The 19,600-nt window shown below is 40.4% G+C and overlaps 1 protein-coding gene across 2 annotated transcripts in view; it reads left to right on the top strand.

The window, feature by feature from the left end:
* LAPTM4B (lysosomal protein transmembrane 4 beta) overlaps positions 1 to 13,897 on the top strand; it is a 107,597-nt gene extending 93,700 nt beyond the window's left edge. The window contains exons 7-8 of one of the 2 annotated variants that reach the window (XR_002103848.1): positions 11,598 to 11,767; positions 13,111 to 13,897. Coding sequence is in view for 1 of the 2 variants with exons in the window: in XM_019550943.1 (XP_019406488.1) it covers positions 11,598 to 11,672 (75 nt within the window). In the remaining variant the exon portion in view is untranslated. Of the gene's footprint in view, positions 1 to 11,597 lie in introns of both variants that reach the window. The other variant, XM_019550943.1, reaches the window with a different exon arrangement.
* Positions 13,898 to 19,600: the final 5,703 nt, after the last annotated feature.

Raw genomic sequence — 19,600 nt, forward strand, 5'->3', positions numbered from 1 at the left:
CGCCTTGGTGAGTAGAGCCTCACCAATTCCCTTCTGCGCCCCCATGATGAATTTATAGGCAGCCACAAGGTTGCCTCTCAACCTTCTCTTGCAGAAGCTGAAGAGGTCCAGGTGCCCTAGTCTCTCCTTGTAGGGCTTGGCCTGCAAGCCCTTAACCATACAAGTGGCCATTCTCTGGACCCTCTCCAGGTTATCCACATCCCTCTTGAAGTGAGGTGCCCAAAACTGCACGCAGTATTCCAACTGCAATCTGACCAGCGCCTGATAGAGGGGAAGTATCACCTCTTTGGTTCTGTTTGTCATGTATCTGCTGATGCATGATAAAGTTCAGTTAGTTTTTCTGGTGACTTTGTCACACTGACGACTCATGTTCACTAGGACTCCAAGATCCCTTTCCACTCCATGCTACCGAGCAGGTCGTTTCCTAGGCAGTAGGTGTGCTGGATGTTTTTTCTCCCTAGGTGCAGCACTTTGCATTTCTCCTTGTTAAACTGCATTCTATTGTTTTCTGCCCATTTGTCCAACCTGTTCAGGTCTGCCTGTAGTTGTTCCCTGCCTGCCAATATGTCCACTTCTCCCCACAGTTTTGTATCATCCACAAACCTGGACAGAGTACACTTCATTCCCTCATCCGAGTCACTGATGAAGACACTGAAGTGTATCAGTCCAAGGACCGAGCCCTGTGGGACCCCATTGCCCACGGCGTTCCAGGTCGATACCAACCCATCCACTACCACTCTCTGGGTATGACCCTGTAGCCAATTTGCCACCCACCAGACTGTGTAATCATCCAAGTCACAGCCTCTTAACTTGTTCACCAGTATGGGGTGGGATACCGTATCGAAGGCCTTCCTGAAATCTAAGTAAATGATGTCAACCCCTACTCCTGTGTTGAGGTGTTTTGTAACGTGGTCATAAAAAGAAACAAGATTAGTCAGGCATGATCTACGTGCTATGAACCCGTGCTGGTTTCCCCTCAGCATAATTTTTCCTGCTGGGCTCTCACATATATGAGCCTTAATAATCTTTTCAAAGACTTTGCCAAGTATGGAGGTGAGACTGACTGGCCTATAGTTGCCCGGGTCCTCCTTCCTCCCCTTCTTGAAAATAGGAACCACATTGGCCCTTTTCCAGTACTCCGGGATATGGCCTGTGCGCCACGAGTGCTCAGATATTCTTGCCAGTGGCTGTGCAGTGACATCAGCCAGTGCCTTCAGTACCCTTGGATGGAGCTCATCCGGTCCTGCCGACTTAAACACATCCAGTCCTTCCAAGTGACTCTGCAACATCTCAGGGTCAACGCTTGGTAGTCTGGCACCCAGCTGTTGCCTCTCTACAATCGCATTGTGAGACTTGTCTTGCCCCGTGTTTAGGAACACTGAGGCAAAGAACTCTTGAGTTCAGCCTTGTCCCCCTGTCTGTCACCAATTGCTTTTGCCCATTCAGTAGTGGTCCTATTCCACCCTGGGCCTTCCTTTTACTCCCTATATAGCTGAAAAATAATTTTTTTTATCTTTAACTTGAGATGCCATCATCAGCTCCATGGTAACTTTGGCCTTCTAACTGCCTCCCTACAACTGCGAGCTGAGGAGGTATACTCCTCTTTAGTAATTTCTCCCTGTTTCCACTGCTTATATGCCCCCTTTTTTGCCCTTAGGCTGCTCTGGATTTATCTGGTCAAAAATGTTGCTCAAGATAAAGATAGTTCATAAATAAGAGATCAGACTCCTACCAGTTGAGTTCAAAGATGTGCTCCTCCCAAATACCTCAGAAAGGACATTGTTCTAAGAAGGGGGCTTCTTTCCAAAGCTCACTTGTTGAAATGTAAATCATTCATAAGACTGATCACAGAATAAACTACCAGCCGAGGGAACCAGTCATGAATCCTGCTCAGGTCTTTAGGCAGACCCCTAGGAATTCATGCGGAAGATTTGGTTTCACTCTAATTTATATCACTTGTCAAAACTGTGGTTTTAATTCTTTTGCTATAAACCTTTTATGGATCTTATGATGCTGTCTGATTTAATCTGTTTGAAAACAGATCTGGGTGCATCTACATGTTCATTTAATGCAATGTAATCAGTGCTACTGATTTATAGTGATGTTAATACGCATTAGCACAGGTTTTGCCCACTGTACTAACGTGCAGTAAAATTAGTCTTCTGTGCATTAAATGTATCATGTAGACATGCCCACAATATATCAAACATTACAAGCAAGGGGAATATAAAGCCACATTTCTTGACAGATGGTTGAATAGGTGCTATCTCTTAGAAAGGGAAAACTGAAAAGCAAATAAAATGGCATCAACTCAATGACAGTCTTTAATCTGTAGCTTTCTTTTGCATCATAAGTTGCATTCTCTTATTTAAAAGTTTAGACATGGACTAAAAAGTTTAGACATGAGATAACTAATGCATTGGCTGACATGCCACTAATTTCCTGATGCAATAATAAAGCAATTTATTAGATATTGTATTTATAACATGACCTGGTCATGGGAAATATGAGCTAGTTCATTTTATTAAGCTTATCCATATTGCACAGAGCACATTTTGTTCTTAAAAACTGAACTGGAAACTGAACAGAACTGGAGCTCTGTATGTTCACTGGGAATAAATACACCAATGTAAGAGAGTTATTACATGTGTTGGAAGAGGAATATTTTCTACTAAAAGTTCAGGTAAATGTGCATACAGCTGCATAGATGTGGGAGGATCCCTGTAGTGATGCAATCCCCAAGTGTATGTGTTGGGCCAAGATTAATTCCAAAATGTTTGAATAATAAATATTTGCCTCTGTTACCATTTGCAAACAATACTTAAGGCAGTTATCTGGCATCCCCACCAAAAAGAGAAGGAGGAAAAATAGGAAGTGGCATATGAGGAACTAATGGAATTATTTTTCCCATAGAAGGCTGCACTGTGTAATACAGTTTACATTAAAAATTGATTTATAAAGTGCTGTGGAATCCAAGTTATGCAAACAGTTTAGTTGCCTCCTGTTAAGTCAGGACATTCAGAAGTATATCAGGAATTTTCAAGAGTTATTAACTCTGCCAGAAGGAAGCTCCACAACTTAGAATTTAGGCCAGAACGCTCAAAGGGATCTGGCAATCACATGGGGACCAGAGCTCAGCTTCCATTTAAATGCTTTCCATAACTACCTGATTGCTTTTAAAATCTTGTCATCTGTGTCAAACTTACAGAGCATAGTAGCTTCACAGGGTGAAGCTGAATCCATATGGAGCTGTTTAGTTCAGATCAGGTTTTTTGCAGGAATTCAGCTTCATCAGTTTTGTACTGTATGGTTAGGGACAAAAATTACACATAAACCAGTCAGTATAAGTGATCAGAAACTGGTTCAAATCTGTAACAAAACAGAAATTCAGTGCACATAAACCACTTTCAAAATGGCCAAAGCTGGTTAAGATGAACCTTGTCAGACTGAACTGATTTAGGTTAAATCAATTTATTGAACTTCTGTCCCAGATCTCCTCCACATTTATGTTAACTCAGTCCCCCAGCATCCCAGGATGCTTTGCACCTCCCCTTGCAGGATGGGTGGGCTAGCCTTGGCCCAAGCTGTCTGATCCAGGCTAACAGGGAGGTGTGCTCTCGCACCCCCTGGCTTCTGACCTGAGCTGCTGCAGGCATGTGGCTGCATTTCTAGAATTAGAAGTGAATGTCTATTCACTTGCTTATTGGTTCAATGTACACAGCTTAAACTAGCCTACAAAGATTGAATTGATTCAGCCTCAGGCTTTTAGATTTACTGTACTTACCCTTAGGACAACTTTGAATGTTCAGGGCACCTATACATGAGTAGTGACACTGCTCCATGCGCTGTAATTACAGCGCCTTAGAGTAAACTCAGTTAATAGAGTCTGCTGAAGTATGGTAATTATCGTACTCCAGCATCTTGTGTATCAGCATCCCCATGCTTAAACAGAGTGGCAGGGCACTTTAACTAAAGCTTGTTCGACAAGCTTTAGTTAAAGCACCCCCACCACTATTTTAAGTATGGAGACTCTGATACATGAGATGCTCCAGGCACTTTAGAGTAGCTCTTGGAGCCACTCTAATTAAATCACCACATCTCCCACCCCCCAACATGCACATACTTTTGGAGCACATATATAAATTCATTCAGTCTTCCAAACTCACCTACCATGTCATTAGTAATGTCGTAGTACAGGAAACCCTTGGTATTTGCGGGTTCCGCATTTGTGGTTTCAGATATTCACAAATGCCAAACCTGTATTTTAAATGCACTTTAAACACTTACTGGAGCTCCTTGGGAGCTTTGCACTTGCTGCCACCGGGCTCCCACTGCCACCGCTGGGCTCCTGCTGCCGTGCTCCCGCCATCACTGCTGCGCTCCCACCATCGCCGTGCCCCTCACCCCTGTAGCCGCCAGGGGCACTGTGTTCATGAATGCAGGCTGCATTCATAAATGCAGTGCCCTATTCACAGATTTGGCCATTCGCAGGGATCATGGAAACGTATCCCTCACCAATGGCAAGGGTCGCCTGTATCTCGACAAATAGGGATAATCTGGGCTCACTAAATTGGAATACTACTTTGTATTTCTATTTAACGGTATTTTTTATGTGAGGTTCTCAAGCATCTTACAGACATTTCTAAGCACCCATCATCTGTGAGAATTAAATAAACATTTTACTCACTTTACAATAAAGGGGCAAAAAAAAGCCCAAAAGATTTGCCCCAAAAATCACACAGCTGGCCTTAGTGCTCATTCTGGGTGGATGATCAGAGTAAGTGTTATTTCAGTATCATTGTGTGTTCATCTTCCTTAGTGAGTTTTCTATAGGTAATATCCAGGGATCCAGGTTTTCCATTCTCCACAGAAAAACAGGGTAAAACCTGGATTTTCTTATTTTAAAGAGAAAAACTTGGGAAACAGTGGGTTTCCCCTTGCAGGCTGGCACAGTTCCATCCTGCAAGGGGCTAGGGGGAGTGGGAGAAGCATGATCAGCAGGAGGTTCCATGTGCATGTGTGTGTACACATGCACATGGCTGCCAGACAGCCTAGAGACCAGCTTCCCACAGGTAAGTCGGAGGGGGGACAGGGGAGACGGAGAATTGAGACCTCCATAGTGTGGGAGGGAGTTGGTCGGTACTGGGGCTGCTGCCCGGCTGGGGCAATGCATGGGGCTTGGGGTTTGGGGCCTAGGGCCGGAATACACAGCTGCAGGGTCCAGATGGGGAGCAGGATGAAGCTGTGGGTGGCATGTTGGGGGGGTGGAAGGAAGGAGGCTGGCCCCCTGCTGCTGCATGCATTCCTGGGGCGGACATGGGAGGCACTTGCCACCCAGATTTTTGGGTGGAGCAATGGCAATCTGCCCACTGTGGGTTCAGGCTCCGCACCCTGATACCCTCCCCCCGGGGCCTTCGCATCGCAGTGGGTGGAACCCGGTGTGGCAGGGAAGAGTGGGGTGGGGAAGCTCAGTGCCTCCGTTGCAAGCCCCTCACTGCTGTAACAAGGTGCTTTCTGTCTGCCCAGTAGCAGTGAGCATGGCGGCATGGGGTTGTGCCTCGCTGCTGCTGGACAGGCAGGGGACACCTTACCAGGGTGGAACAGGGGTTGCGACAGTGCAGATGAGCTTCCCCACCTGGTCCTGTTCTGCCCTGCTGCTCTGAGTTCTGCCTGCTGGGCTGCAGAGGTCCTGGGAGGAGGACAGCAGGGCAGGGAGCCCTAAGCTCCCAGTGGGCAATCTGCTTTAGCCCCCTCCATGGGATCCGCTCTGGCTGTGCTACTCATGAGGGAAAGGGAGCCAGGCTCTGTGCTCCACTCCACCACAGCAGCCACCTTCCATGGGCAGTAGCTGGAGCTTGGGCACTGCTGCAAGGGGTAGGGGGCTACAGACCTGGGTCCCTGGCTCCATAGCCCCGGCAGCTGGGGGGCCCCTCTGACAGGGCTGGAAGGGGTAAGGGACTGTGGGTGGGGAGTGAGGGGCAATGGAATGGGCAGGGCAGTGGCATATCAGGTCTGCTCAGTACCACAAAGCAGTTGGGGGAGGGGGAACAGCCACAGCTGGTGAGTGAAGGGGGCAGGGAGACCTCTGATTTTCCATGATAACCCAAAATCAAAAGCCAAAATTTATAGAATTTATTTTATTATAGTGATTGATGCACTGGTAGACTTCCAAATTGTTTTAAATGTAAATATATCAATAAAATATTGTTTTTAGCTGATTCCTATAGATAGATAGACAGACAAACAGACAGACATAGTGGCATTTCATTTTAATCATAGAAAAAGGTGGATTTGGGGGTTTTTGATCGGAGAATTTGTATTTTTTAAACAGAGAAAACCAGGATCCCTGGTACTATCCATTCTTTTAGATACTCACATGGTGTTATAAACAGAGAGCTTCCATCCAGTATTGCTTTAGTAACCTCTGGAAGTCATAAGGAATTTCTTAATTAAGCTGCTTTGTGTCCAACTCACTTACCTGCTTCCATTAAGTTGTGCCAGGATGGGCACATCTACACATGTGCTTTAATGTGCAGTAGCCTATTTTACAGCGCGTTAAAGTTTCACATAAAAAAGTGCAATTTCACTACTGTGCAGTAAAATAAGCTACTGTGCATTAAGCATCACTTAAAAACCATGTGCATTCATTACTATGCATTAAGGCAGCCTAATGCACATTTCTTTATTACCTCGCATTGGAGGTACTAAATTTAATGTGCATTAGAAAAAGCACCTTAATGCATGTGTAGATGCACCTGACTTAAAATATTATGGGTCAGACTCTAATCTCCACTATAAAGGTACAAATCTATTGATTTTAACTATAGAGACCAAAATTGGACTTTTTTTTTCTTTGAGGTTTTGTAACTAGTAAATAATACAATATTTCAAATATTATCACTTTTCCCTTTTGAATTAAATTGACGTAATTAAGGAAACACTGGAGGATTTTTATGGTGCAGTAGCAACTTTGACACATGTTAAAGGGGGTGCTTTTTGAAAAGAAGATAGCATTTTATTCTTATAATTACCCTAATTTCACAGTGCTATTGATTATTTTTGTAGATTGACATAGTTAATAGTGTAGTAACGTTAGTAGTATAGATAACTATTTAAAACACTAATGGTAGCTTAAAGATTTTGTTAAACAGGCTTTAAGCACTGTTGCATGCTGGAGTGACTGGGTGCAAAACAATGAAATGACTTTAAAGGACTTTTTGTGTGCTTTTGCAAATGAGGAAATTTAACTAAGTTATTTTGAGAAGTTGAGTAACTCAGCTACTCTGTGTTGCTCATTGCTTTCTTCTCTAGATGATACTTATCATCCTCATTTTTCTTTGCTTTCCTTCAGTGTGTAACTTCTTCCCCATATTTGTTTTGTCTGTCTGATTATCAAATGGACATGAAGGTTGTAGTTTTACAGCTGCCTGATGCTAGAGCTACTCATATTTTTAGCTTTTTATTCTGTTCATGGGCATTGTTACAAGACAGCTAAGATGTCTTTCTTTGGTTCCAGAGGCAAAATTTCAAGCCATGGTCCAGGCCCATGCTGACAATAACTACCTGTTGACCTGACTGTAAACAGGTACCTGGTCATTGAACAAAAGAGTCAGAAGTGGCTGGACAGACATGAGCATTAACCATACCATCCCTTTTAGCGCCGTTGGCTGTAGAATCTGCCATGGCTTACTGATGGTGGTCCTGTGGGACTTCTAGACTCAGGTAAACTATGACTGACTGATTCTGTTCAGATCAGTGATGCACCTTCACAACCAAGACCTCTGAATAACCAGTAATCTACAGAGAATAACCTTGTAGACTCACAGTTAATATGATCATCAGTTACTTTTTAGATAACTAACCTCTGATGGTAATTAAGTGTCTGTAGCCCAGATTCACTGACAACTTTCTGTGTGCACTCATGAGTCCAAAGGAGGGTTTTGCCCAGATTTGTCCCACTTTCAAGCCTGAGATTGATTTTTAATGTATTCCCAAATCTGTTTCTCCCTCATAGACCTTAAAAGGTCTTAGCAGGAGCTATCTCCATAGCAAGATTTAGGAAGCTAGCTGAGGACTCCTCCAAACAGGAGTTTTGCAAACCTCCTACAACTGGATGAAGGGGTAACATATATCTTCTGAAAATCACTGGCAGTTGTCCACTCCTACATAAGGGGTCCAGAAAGTGGATGCCTAGCAGTGGACAGGATTACAGCATGATTTGAAAGTCTTTCTCCTGTCTTGCTTTTTTGGTTTTCTGAAAGAAACTTTAGGAATGAAAATCTCCCCATCACTATCTCCTGCACTCTTCTGATTGAGACTCATTGCAGTTGACAGCATTTTGAAACTTAGCCAGTATGAGGACACAATAAAAGGAAAGGCTAATGCATCACAAGATATACTTAATGCACTTATGGTGTCAATTGTAGGTCAGTTTTATTTACAAATGATAATGCTTTACAATAAACTAATAAATGCTCTGTAGTAACTCTGGAGAAAAAAAATAAATGTCTAATAACATGGTACTGTTAGTGTGATATTGTAGTTACATTGGTCCAGGAATTATGCAAAAGCCTAATGAAGAATGTCTTGCATATAAAACTTTTTCTAACTTATTCCAAACAAGCAGTTAGGTCCAATAAAAAGATATCACCCCCAAAAAAATTCTTGCATCCCTAATAACAAAAAGACTTCACTACAACATATGCTATTAAAACTTTGCTGATAGCTGGGGAAAGACAATGACTTTTAGCATAAATTATGATATGTGATGTAGTGAAGCATGGTTTAAAGAGGTGAAATTGTAATAAAGCATAAATCCAATTTTATCATAACATTTACCTGAAGTTCTGTGTGTTATGTATAATTTCAGTATGGGTTGTATATTCTGCCATATTGTGTTTGTACACTAAAGGGTGACAAGAGCACTAAATGCCTCTTTGATTAATGCTTTCTGGAATTTGTGTTTGTCTTGCTGTTTATATGGTATATTGCACGTACAAGTACAGACATATGGTATTAATAACTCCAGAGCAGAGTTTTTGGCAAGCATGTTAAAATCCTTTTTAAAGAACAATGAGTTTCTTTTTGGTGCAGAACTGAAGATGCTGATGTATCTATTTTGTAATTCAACAAATACAGACATGAAGGCATGTGCACATGTGCTCACATATATGAGGACATGTTTACATATATATAATACAAGGAATTACTCTACAAGACTCAGTCCAACATCTACTCAAGTCAAAAGAAGGATTCCCTTTGATTTCACTATGTTTTGGATGGAAGTTTACAGAAATGTTTCCCTTAAGATTTCCTTAAGAATAATGAATGAAATCCTGGCTGTAGTGACACCAATGGCAAAATTCCCACTGACTTCAAAAGGATCAGAATTTCCTCCCTTGTGTACATATGTTCATCTTAACATATCAAGATGTTATCATGCCTGGACAAATATTCCTCATGTAATTCCAAACAGAGTCACATCTATATTTACACAGTGACTCTGTTAGTGAATCAAGCACAATGTGCATATGCCATACTAGTATATTTGAGGAAATTTAATATATAAATATTGTTTTTATTGTTTTCTCTCTGAACAGAAGTTGAGGATCTTGAAATTCTAGGCTAGAGCAACACACAGATATTGGCACATCACTCCTGCTTTAGGTACCTGTGCCAAAAGTGTAGGTCCTCATTACCCCTTCACTCTCCTTCAACTGTTACCTAATTCTGGAGGCAGCTATGTTTTCTTCATCTAAGACCTGACAGTACTAAGTAACAGGCACCAATTTTATGCTGAACCCTTGACAACATTTACAAATACTGTCCTGGTTTTTCACCTGTGATGTACAATATGGTGGTGATGTTGCCTCTCCCGATTTTACCAGTCAGTCAAGGGGTTAGACCACTTGCCTAGGATATGGAAGGTATAGAGTTAAAATCTTTCCTGTGCCTTAGGGAACTCCAACTTTCATATCTTACCGAAGAAGACAGCATCCTAACTACCATACTAGGGTCATAGAGTGGGGCTTTCTCAATCTCGTGTCAGAACACTTCTACATTGTATAGTACCAAATTTTTAGATGCCTAATTCATCTCTTGCTGCATATGGCACTTTGGTATCTAACTTTTAGGTTGTAGACTCTACTAGGAAGCAAGAGACACTAACAGCACAGTAGACAAATTCTACTGCACAGTAACACGTTGCAGCAAATGCCGTATTAATGCAGAATTAGTCTACTATGCGTTAGCATCACTTAAAAGATGTGCACCAATTATTGCTCATTAAGTTAGTACTAGGCCTTTGTGAAGTGGCTAGTATTCACTTTGGATTCGGCCAGTTCAGGGGACAGTGAATCAATTTGGTGATTCCAATCACTGTCCTGAATCGATTCAGCTGCTGCCAGATCAGCTGAATCTCTGAATTGGCCCCACCCCACGCCCGCTCTTAATGGCTGCCCCACCTACTCTCCCAGCTTTTGGCTCTTTTTTCTTTTTTTTTTTAAAGCTTCAATTCACTGCCTTCTGCCAGGCAGGAGAGCGATCCCTGCTGCCCCCCACTGCCCCATGCTGCATGGGAGGCTCTGCCACAAGCCCCCCACCCACTGTCCCAGCTCCCTCCATGGCTGTCCCTTCCAGCCCAGCTCCCAGCCCTTTAAAAAAAAAAATTCACAACTCACTGGCTGCTGCCAGGCAGAGGGGTGATCCCCACTACCCCAAACTGCGTGGGGGGCTCTGCCATGAACCTCCAGAAGCCATAAGACTGTTGCAGCAGCCTGTGAGTCCAGGGGAGGTTGTTTTTTGTTTTTTAAAGAGCCGGGAGCTGAGGTGGGCAGGGCAGCCATGGGGCAGTGGGGGCTGGGAGAGCAGGCAGGGGGTCCCCCCCATGGTCCCATCCCCTCTCCTCTGAATTCTCCTCCCCCGCCCCTTAGTTACCAACATGGAGTCCGAGTCCAACTCCCTGCTGCAGCAAGCAGGGACTGCCTGAATCACCAAAGCTCTCCAAATCTTTTCTGAATCAATTTGGAGAGCTTCGAATCAATTCGGACCTTTTCACTGGTCTCCTGATTTGATTTGGATTCAGAGATTTGGCCACCAAATCAGGCCAAATCTTCTCCAAATCAAATTAGCACCTGAAGCTTCACACAGCACTAATTAGTACCTGTTTTTACAGGTACTAAACTTAATGCGCAGTAATTATGGCACATTAATGCACATGTAGACATATCCAAGGTGTCTCAAAATTAGACAAATCACTGCATTTAATTCCTTTTGTGGGGAGGATTTCTGTAGAGCTACCATAATTCGGTAATTTTAATAGCTCTGTAGAGCTACCATAATCAGTCAGTGGCACACAGTACAAATTCTGACCATGTATGAGCAGCAAATTATGGCTGAATTCAAACTCTGGCTGATAAGAAATTGATTTTTCCTTCACAATGTAACCATGAAAAAAAATCACAGTGGCAGGCACATTTCACCAGCAGTGTTTTATTTGCTAACTATTAGCCTTGAGATGTTTTCTATTTTGTTCATGTCATTATTTTGGCACAAAGTTCCTTTTAGCAAGATGACAAAAAAATCTTTTTCCTCCACAGGTGCTGTTGCCGCCTTATGATGATCATTTGAATGCAGCTGCTAAAGAACCACCACCTCCTTATGTGTCAGCATAAGCAGGAGTGTGAAGTGTACCTAAGAACAATAGCTTTATCCTTCAAACTTTTGAGCAATAGCAGGTTTATTTAACTTCCAGGATGTAACTTCTAAAGTTTATGTATTGCTATTTTACTGAAACATAGATATTATGTTTAAAATGCTGTAGATTGTTTGAATAATTTACTGAAACTAAAATAGTGTGCTGAATTAGCTTCAGAAACTTTTTGATTAGTGTTAAGTAGTCATAGAGTAACCTTTTCACTGTATTTTGATTTGCAGAAGTTAGAGCTTTGGGGTATAAATCAGGTCCAGAGTACAAATTTAGTTTTTATCAATAAAGCTTCCAGATCATTAAACAAGCAAACAAGTTACTCTGAGATATAAACAGGGAAAGGTTTTTACTGAATGTCATCTGCTCCCTGGTAACTAACTACCTATGTGCACTCTCAGCTTGTGTAAGTAAATGCTGGCCAGCAGAAGACTAGTCCCCTTTTACCCATGGTAAATAAGTATGGGCTAAATTTCATTTACTGTCTGTTAAGACAATACACATGGACAGTTACTGTAAAGCAGCTGATGTGTGATAATCCTCTCTGCCTTTCACCTTGCAATAACTTGTTTGTATGGTTGTGCCCTAAGTAAATCCAAAAAATGTGGCATTCCACTTTACTCCCGTTCCCAAAAAAAAGCTGATTAAAATAGTGTGCTGTAAAGAATGATATTTAAGGGAACAGGAGTGAGGTTATATATTATTCTTATAAATCAGATTAATGAGAAGTGGCTTTAACTGGAGGAAATGAGCAGGAGAAAGCAAAATTACTAGGCCTCCAAAATGACTACCTGGTCTGTCCCATCTTGTAACCACTCTTCTGTACAAAATAATTATCACACTTCTAATAATATGCCCTTCCTGCCTATACAGTCCCTTCCCTTCTAAGAACCTAAAAAATGTTGAGATTATGAAATACTCATTTTTCTTAAGGCACATAACTAAAAAATCCTCCTGGGTATTGAAAAGATAAATGTTTTTCCTTGGGATTGCACCTGTAAATGCAGTAATGGGGTTTTTTTGGAGTGTGAAGTAAGTTATACAGATTCTGGTGTAAGTTTGCCTATCCCGGCAGAAATTTATGCACGTAACTTCCTCTCCCTTTAATAGATACCTCTTGTGTGCATCAATATGGGAATGTTAGATTCCCTTTTATGACACGTGTGATAGCATTTGAATTCATTTTAATGGGATTTATCTATTTAAGTCTGACCCTGCTATGAATGTTTGTGTGAGGTACTCTCTTTTCCCCCAGAAGTGCCTCTTACACAGGCAACTTTTTGTTGGAAGTACTATTTTTAAAAAGGTTAACTTGAAATTACTCATCTCTGAGATATAAATGGATGTATTTCTACCTCTCATTTGTTCCCAAGTGTTACCTCCTGTGTTTTTTGGTGACTGAACAGGTTGGGTCTAGAATGCACCATGCACAAAGCCCTATGTAAAGGGCCATGCAGAGCTGTACCGGATACTGGAGGAGCACAGAAAGGAATTGTCCCTCATCAGGCACAGTGTCTCCTGGAGGTGACCTGGAATGGAAATTCTGCACTATACATGAAGACGGTACAGATTTCTCCCATCTGGGCACTGACTGCTCTACGAGCTAATGCAGAGTATGGGCCAGGCCTTGGTCCTCTCAACCTCTGTCTGAATGATTTGCTTCCAGAGACTGCTATTACAAATACATGTGCAAGGGTAGCTCCCAATCTGGCACTCAGTATTTTACATCATTGCTTGCTCACTCCACGATCAGACCACACAGTACCTTTGAGTGGCCCAGGTGCTGAAGTCAGTCCACTGATAATGTAGCAAACTCCATTTGTTTTCTTCACAGTAACTCTCGTGTTCCAGTATAGGCCTCATATCTATTTAAATTCTAGAACTAAATCTAATCTTTGCATAGTCTGCCCAGACTTCTGATTGGACTGGCCATTATTATTATTTCCCTCTAAATTAATTTTTAGAAATTTGTAAACTTCCAACTTTTTGAGATAAGCCAATTGTGCATACTTCTCACTGACTCTACTATGTGTACCAACCTCCCTACAATAAAAGGGATGTTTCTTCATGCTTATGGAAATTATTTTTGCTTCTCTTCACTAGCACAACATCCACACAAATGCCAATATTTTCAATCAGAGTGACAGGTGTGTGGTGTTAAAAAATAAAAAAGACCACAGTTTTTGTGTTGTGCATTCAATGCCCATTCCTTCTCAACACAATATACAAATGCAAAAAAGGAATAATAGGCTTATAACATTACATATACAGCAATGAAAATTAGAGAGAGATAGCACTAAATCAAGTGGTTAATATCCAAAAACATATGGATTTTCTACTTTGCGCCTCAGTGGTGTTTCCTAAAGAGAGGATGTCAACTCTCTGGACCATATCTGATGCTTTTGTAACATATGTTGTAGATATAATGTTTCCCAAGCAAATCAGCATGTTCTCCCCTTTACGTTGTGCAAGAGTTCACATCTGTTTTGCTGAAAATTTCTCTTAATGGTACTTTTCCCAACTATTTCCTTCCATTTAAATATACCCTTTGCTTTTCCCACAACAATCAGCAGTATATTTTCCACATTGCTTTTCATATTATTTTCTTAGATGAATCTGTATTAGTCAGGATTGTTGTTAACTATGCCCGGTAATTGAAGAGTACAAAGAAACCTACAGTAATATGGAATATCAAACAAGTGGGGCCAGAACCACCAGTTAAGGATTTAGGACTTGATTCTACCAGAAGTGTAAATATGTAGAGATGGGGCTGAAATGTTATGATTTTTTAAAAAATCAAAGAGGAATGGCTTCTAAATTTACACCTGTTAAACCTAAAATTATGATCCTTTCTTCTTAGTACAGATCCATTATTCCTGCTTTACTCACATAAACAACGGAGACAACTATTGCTCCCACCCAGAGATATTCTATTGTAGACAGCAAGCAGAAAAGCTTAATGGTGTCCTGATTATGACAGATGTCTTTGCTTCCTGGTTTGTTTTTTTTCTAATATACTGCAATAGTTATTGACAACTACAGTTTTAGGTCACTTGTTGATATTCCTTTAGGAAAAGCTCTGGTTGGTAAATTTCTAATTTCATAAATTTCTAATTTATGCCTCTAAAACACGTTCTTAAACACAAATCCATTGTCTGAAGAATGCTAATCTGGCACAGTGCACAGAAAGTTTTAACATATTTTTGCCAACGTTAACAGAACAATGTACGGTCATTTCTACATGTGAAGCAGTGAAAGTGGTTACTTCCGAATTGGGGAAACAGAGAGGATAAAAGGTATTGGTGTCAGAATAAATGAGGGCTTATTGCTCCCACCCAGAGAGATTCCATTGTGGAAGACACAAAAATATATTTGCATTGATAAGACTGCATTATAGGAATCAAGTTGGTTTGTATACTTTCTTTCTCTTTTGCCATAGTTTGACCAAAGCAAGCATGTTTATTCCTTTAAGTTCTTTTTCTCTGACAACCTTGAGCAAACTATTCGCTGTGTTCCAGAATTTTGGGACTGAAATGCATGGCACCTGGGTCCTATCAACTGTAAGACTTGAGCCACTGCCTAAGACGCAGCAGCAAACTCCTGCCTCATGGTCAGTATTGATGAAAGATTCAAGCCATGATATTCCTACTTTGAAGGAGATCCTTTACATGCATTGCAGTTATGTATATTAATGTATTAAAATTTGGATTTGCAATCAGACACTGTGATACATTCTTTAAAAATTTTCTACATTTAAGATAAAGGGAATATTTCAGCACTGTTTTGAGCTCTAAGCTCCTAAGAAACAAAAAAAGCATTTGTAGCTGTGTAGAGGAAAATTTGGCTCTGATCAGGCAGGATTAGTGTGTTGTTGAAAAAAAATGGTGCTTATAAAAGATGTCTCCACACCCATGGATTTGACCCAAAATGGTTCTGCAGTCCAGCCAAGTTTTCAGAGGAATAACTCAGCAGGGTGTGGAAGCGAGATATGTGACCTCCTGCCTGCAATTTATGTCTGCCTCCAGTAGAATAGGATCTTGGAGCAGCAGGGGCAAAAACCCCCATTGTCACTCAGCCAATAACTAAAAAGTTACCTCAAAGTGAAAGGCAGTTCTGCAAGCATACATTGGATCCTTGGCTATCAGCTAGAGCAGCTATTCATTTTAAGTGAACAAGTTAAGTACATTATTTGTTTTTGTTTGTTTTGTGTTTAATGGATCAAAGCCTTTCAAGCATCAATATTCAGAACATTATCAAAGGTCTCACCTTTGTAACCAGAGCTGGGTTAGCTGATATGGTATGAACTGTGGCATCTGAGGAAACAGGTACAACAGCAAAGAGATAAATCAGGCAACTGGAGTGGCTGAATAGCTGACCTAGAGGAGGAGTGGTGTGCTAGCCAGTGAAAGACAGCTGTAAGGCCAGCTTGAGCAAAGAGAATTGTAGCGCAAAGATTGGTTTGCAGCTTTTGGTAAGATTTCCCATCCACCATTAACTACTAACTAGTCAGGAATGGCAGAGTTTGGGCACAAACAACTCTTTAGCCAAGAGTTAGGGCTTTGTTCCAGTAGAAACAATGATATCTAAATCCACTTCATTTTATCCTGCTAATAAATCTAAACAGGGTGGAGGGTATTTTTCTTATGGGTTAGGGAATACATTTGGATGTTGATCCAAGGCTTTCTTTTGGTCTAATTTTGCTTGCAGCAAAGATCAAGGATCCTAGTACTGATCCTTCAGATATTCCTTTCTACTTCACTCCAAAACAAATAATTCAACAGCAAACTGCTCAATTTTTGCAACATTTTTCCCCCCCTAAAATTTTCATTGTTGCTACCACGACTTTGGGGTTCAACTCAGTAGAAGCACAACTGTAGCGACAGCCCCAGACATTTGCCAGCATTTTAACAACATATCATCTCATCATTTAATTACTGAATGTAGTAATTAAATCACTGCTGGATGTCAGCACATGATCTACATTAAGATTTTCAAAGTGGCTACCCTCTGCTGGACAGAATGGGTGATGGCGCAACAGGAAATCTAAGGAAAATAGAATTGGGATAGAGAATAAGTTGCTAATGCTTATCATCTGTCAATTCATGAATTCTTTTTGCTATACAACCGTCAAAAAATTGTATTGGTTTCATTTACTTTGCTGCAGTAGAGCCAAAGATATTAACTTTATCTGTTGCACAGGCCAAATTAAATTTCCTGATATTGTTTGAAATCATTTTGCCTTTGATAAACAGAAAGGTTTTGACTGCTTTTAGCAAAAGACAGTAGCTGATGTAACAGTTTGTTTTTTTAAAACTAATTTGCAAACTATACTTTTTTCTTTTAATTGGGAAACATTTATCTTTAAGATGTGGACATTTAGGAGCCTGGACCCAGACAACATCTAAGAATGTTGTGTCAGTTTCAAGAATTCATACTTTCTTTCTGTACAGCTTTTCAAAATATAAAACACACACAACATTGCTTGTCTCCTAGCTGCTTTCTCTTCAGCTTGCCATTCAAATCTTGCTATTAATAATAAGTTCTATCTTTGTTAATTAGCTATCTCTACATTTGAACATATAAAGTGATATAAAATGTCAAGTACTTCATATAATACTTCATATAAAATATGAAGTATTACAAAGATAGTATGAAAAAGTTTAGAAACAAAGTAGCCTGCAAAATATTAGTTTGAAACTCAGTACTCTTAACATTGGGAATCTAATAGTTAGATTCCACCTAATTAGCATTTTTACATGTTCCTACGCAGCTTCAGCTTTTGTTTGTCTGGACAAACACATGGCCAGATCTTCATATTCTGTGAATGAGGGGTTAACCTCGGATCAACTCACCTTACTTGAGAGGTCAGAGGAACGGCTATAAGAGCTAGTGCTTGAAAAAGGGAAGGACAGTACTGCTTTTGAGTAACTCAGGCTTACCATCCAGGCATCATGCACCTGGATAGATTCACAAGCAGATGGAATTCTGCAATATGATCTCTGCTCAAAGAACACTGCTTATGATATTTTAATCTATCCGTCATTTTATGACAATTGTATGTCTTTCAGATGGTTTGTATCTAACCTATCATTCATTGTTATCATAGATAAAAGAAAATGTAATCAATTTGTGTTTTTTTTAAAGGAGAAAAGTTTTCATTTGGTCTGTCATTTTATCTTTGGTAATAACAAATATCAGTGTTCACATTACTATGCTTTCAATTTCATTAGAATGAGTGACAGTGTTACCAGCTTTCATTTGCTTTCATTCACTTCAATTGCAGAAGAATATCTAGGAGTTACCACACTTTTTGTACTTAATAATTACACTTATTCTGTGTTTTTGTGCGGGGGTGTGGTGCTGGAATGCACTTCCCTAAAATTGATTCCTTGAAGTTAAACCTTAAACATTCCAGAGGTGTGAATTTGAATCTCACTCTGAATTCTTGCTGAAGGCATTCCCCATCAGTGAGAGCCTGACCACACAGGCCAAGGAGACAAAGATGTCTTGATACATTGCTAGCTACATCAGCCTTGTGTGCCGTAGACTAAAGAAGCTGGTGTGCTTTGAAACTCTAAGGCAAGCCTTTGGCCTTTCCTCTTTTTTGTTCTTCTTTTCGAACTCTTTCTGTGTGAAAGACAAGTTTAAAATGTGTATAGTTTATTTCTTGTTTTACATTACTAATACAACATACTGCCTTATTTAAGATATCTCGTTAACAGTGTAACATTTGCTTCAGGCAATTCTTGGAGTATTTTAAATAGTTCTGATACCATTTCTCCAGTCATCTTTTTCATGGGGTTAATGTTCTTCACATTTAAAAACATAATATTACCCTCTTCACTGATTATTTTTTAACAGTCTATGCCAGTGGTTTTCAAACTTTTTTTCATTTTCTGGACCCCTAAAAAATTTCAAATGGAGTTGAAGACCCCTTTGGGAATTTTGAATGGAGGTACAAAACTTTTTGAATTGTAAGTGAAGGTATTCATATACTTTTGATTGACCATAGTCATCTTTCATGGACCCTTTATAAATACTCTGCAGATCTCCAGGGGTCCAAGGACCACAGGTTGAAAACTACTGATCTATGCTACAACAAACCATTTAGGATTTTATATATATATTAAAAAATGCCTTAATCTGGATCCCAAATATTAGTGTTTGGTTGAGATACTGAAAGATCTCTTTGACCACTTCTCTTCCAGGGCTTATTTTCCCATGAAAAGAAAACAAGTTAACTTTACAATAATATGCAGACTCTGCACTACTGACTTTTCCTCCATTAGGAAGGCTACTCAGGTTCTGGACTTCTATTGCTGCTTGACAGTCTTTACCATGAACTGAGAGTAACACCAATTCTGTTATTAATACCGGTTTTGTTCACATGTGTTTTTCTCCAACAAGCTCTGTCTTGTGGATAAGATAATTTTCAATATGATTGGAAGAAAACAGAGACCTGATACTTTGGTTGTCTGCCCTTAAAAATGAAATGATTGGGGAATAAATTATTAGATTATATGGGCCTTGAGCGAGAATATTAGATTAACTACATATGACTACACAACATGCAGGGATGTTTCCTCTGGCGTCTCTAAACCAATGATGATGGATGCCAGAGAAGATAATGAATAGATAGTGGATAGATCTCTAAATATACAGAAAACAAATATTCAGTGTTTTTCCAATATCAGAGGCAGGTTTATTTCTACACAGGGGTAGCTGCTGGAGACAGGACATGGAGCTATTGATTAAGAAATAAGAAGTCAAAAACACCCTGGCACCCATGTAAAACTGGCTGAATGATGTCTCAAAATGTAACTGGATGATATGGAGATAACTGAGTTATATTACCCTTTTATTTGCTACAACAGCAATAGGAACGCTGTACCTCAT

This window comes from Crocodylus porosus, unplaced genomic scaffold (assembly GCF_001723895.1).
Source record: "Crocodylus porosus isolate Cpor-Errol unplaced genomic scaffold, CroPor_comp1, whole genome shotgun sequence".
Taxonomy (NCBI): domain Eukaryota; kingdom Metazoa; phylum Chordata; order Crocodylia; family Crocodylidae; genus Crocodylus; species Crocodylus porosus.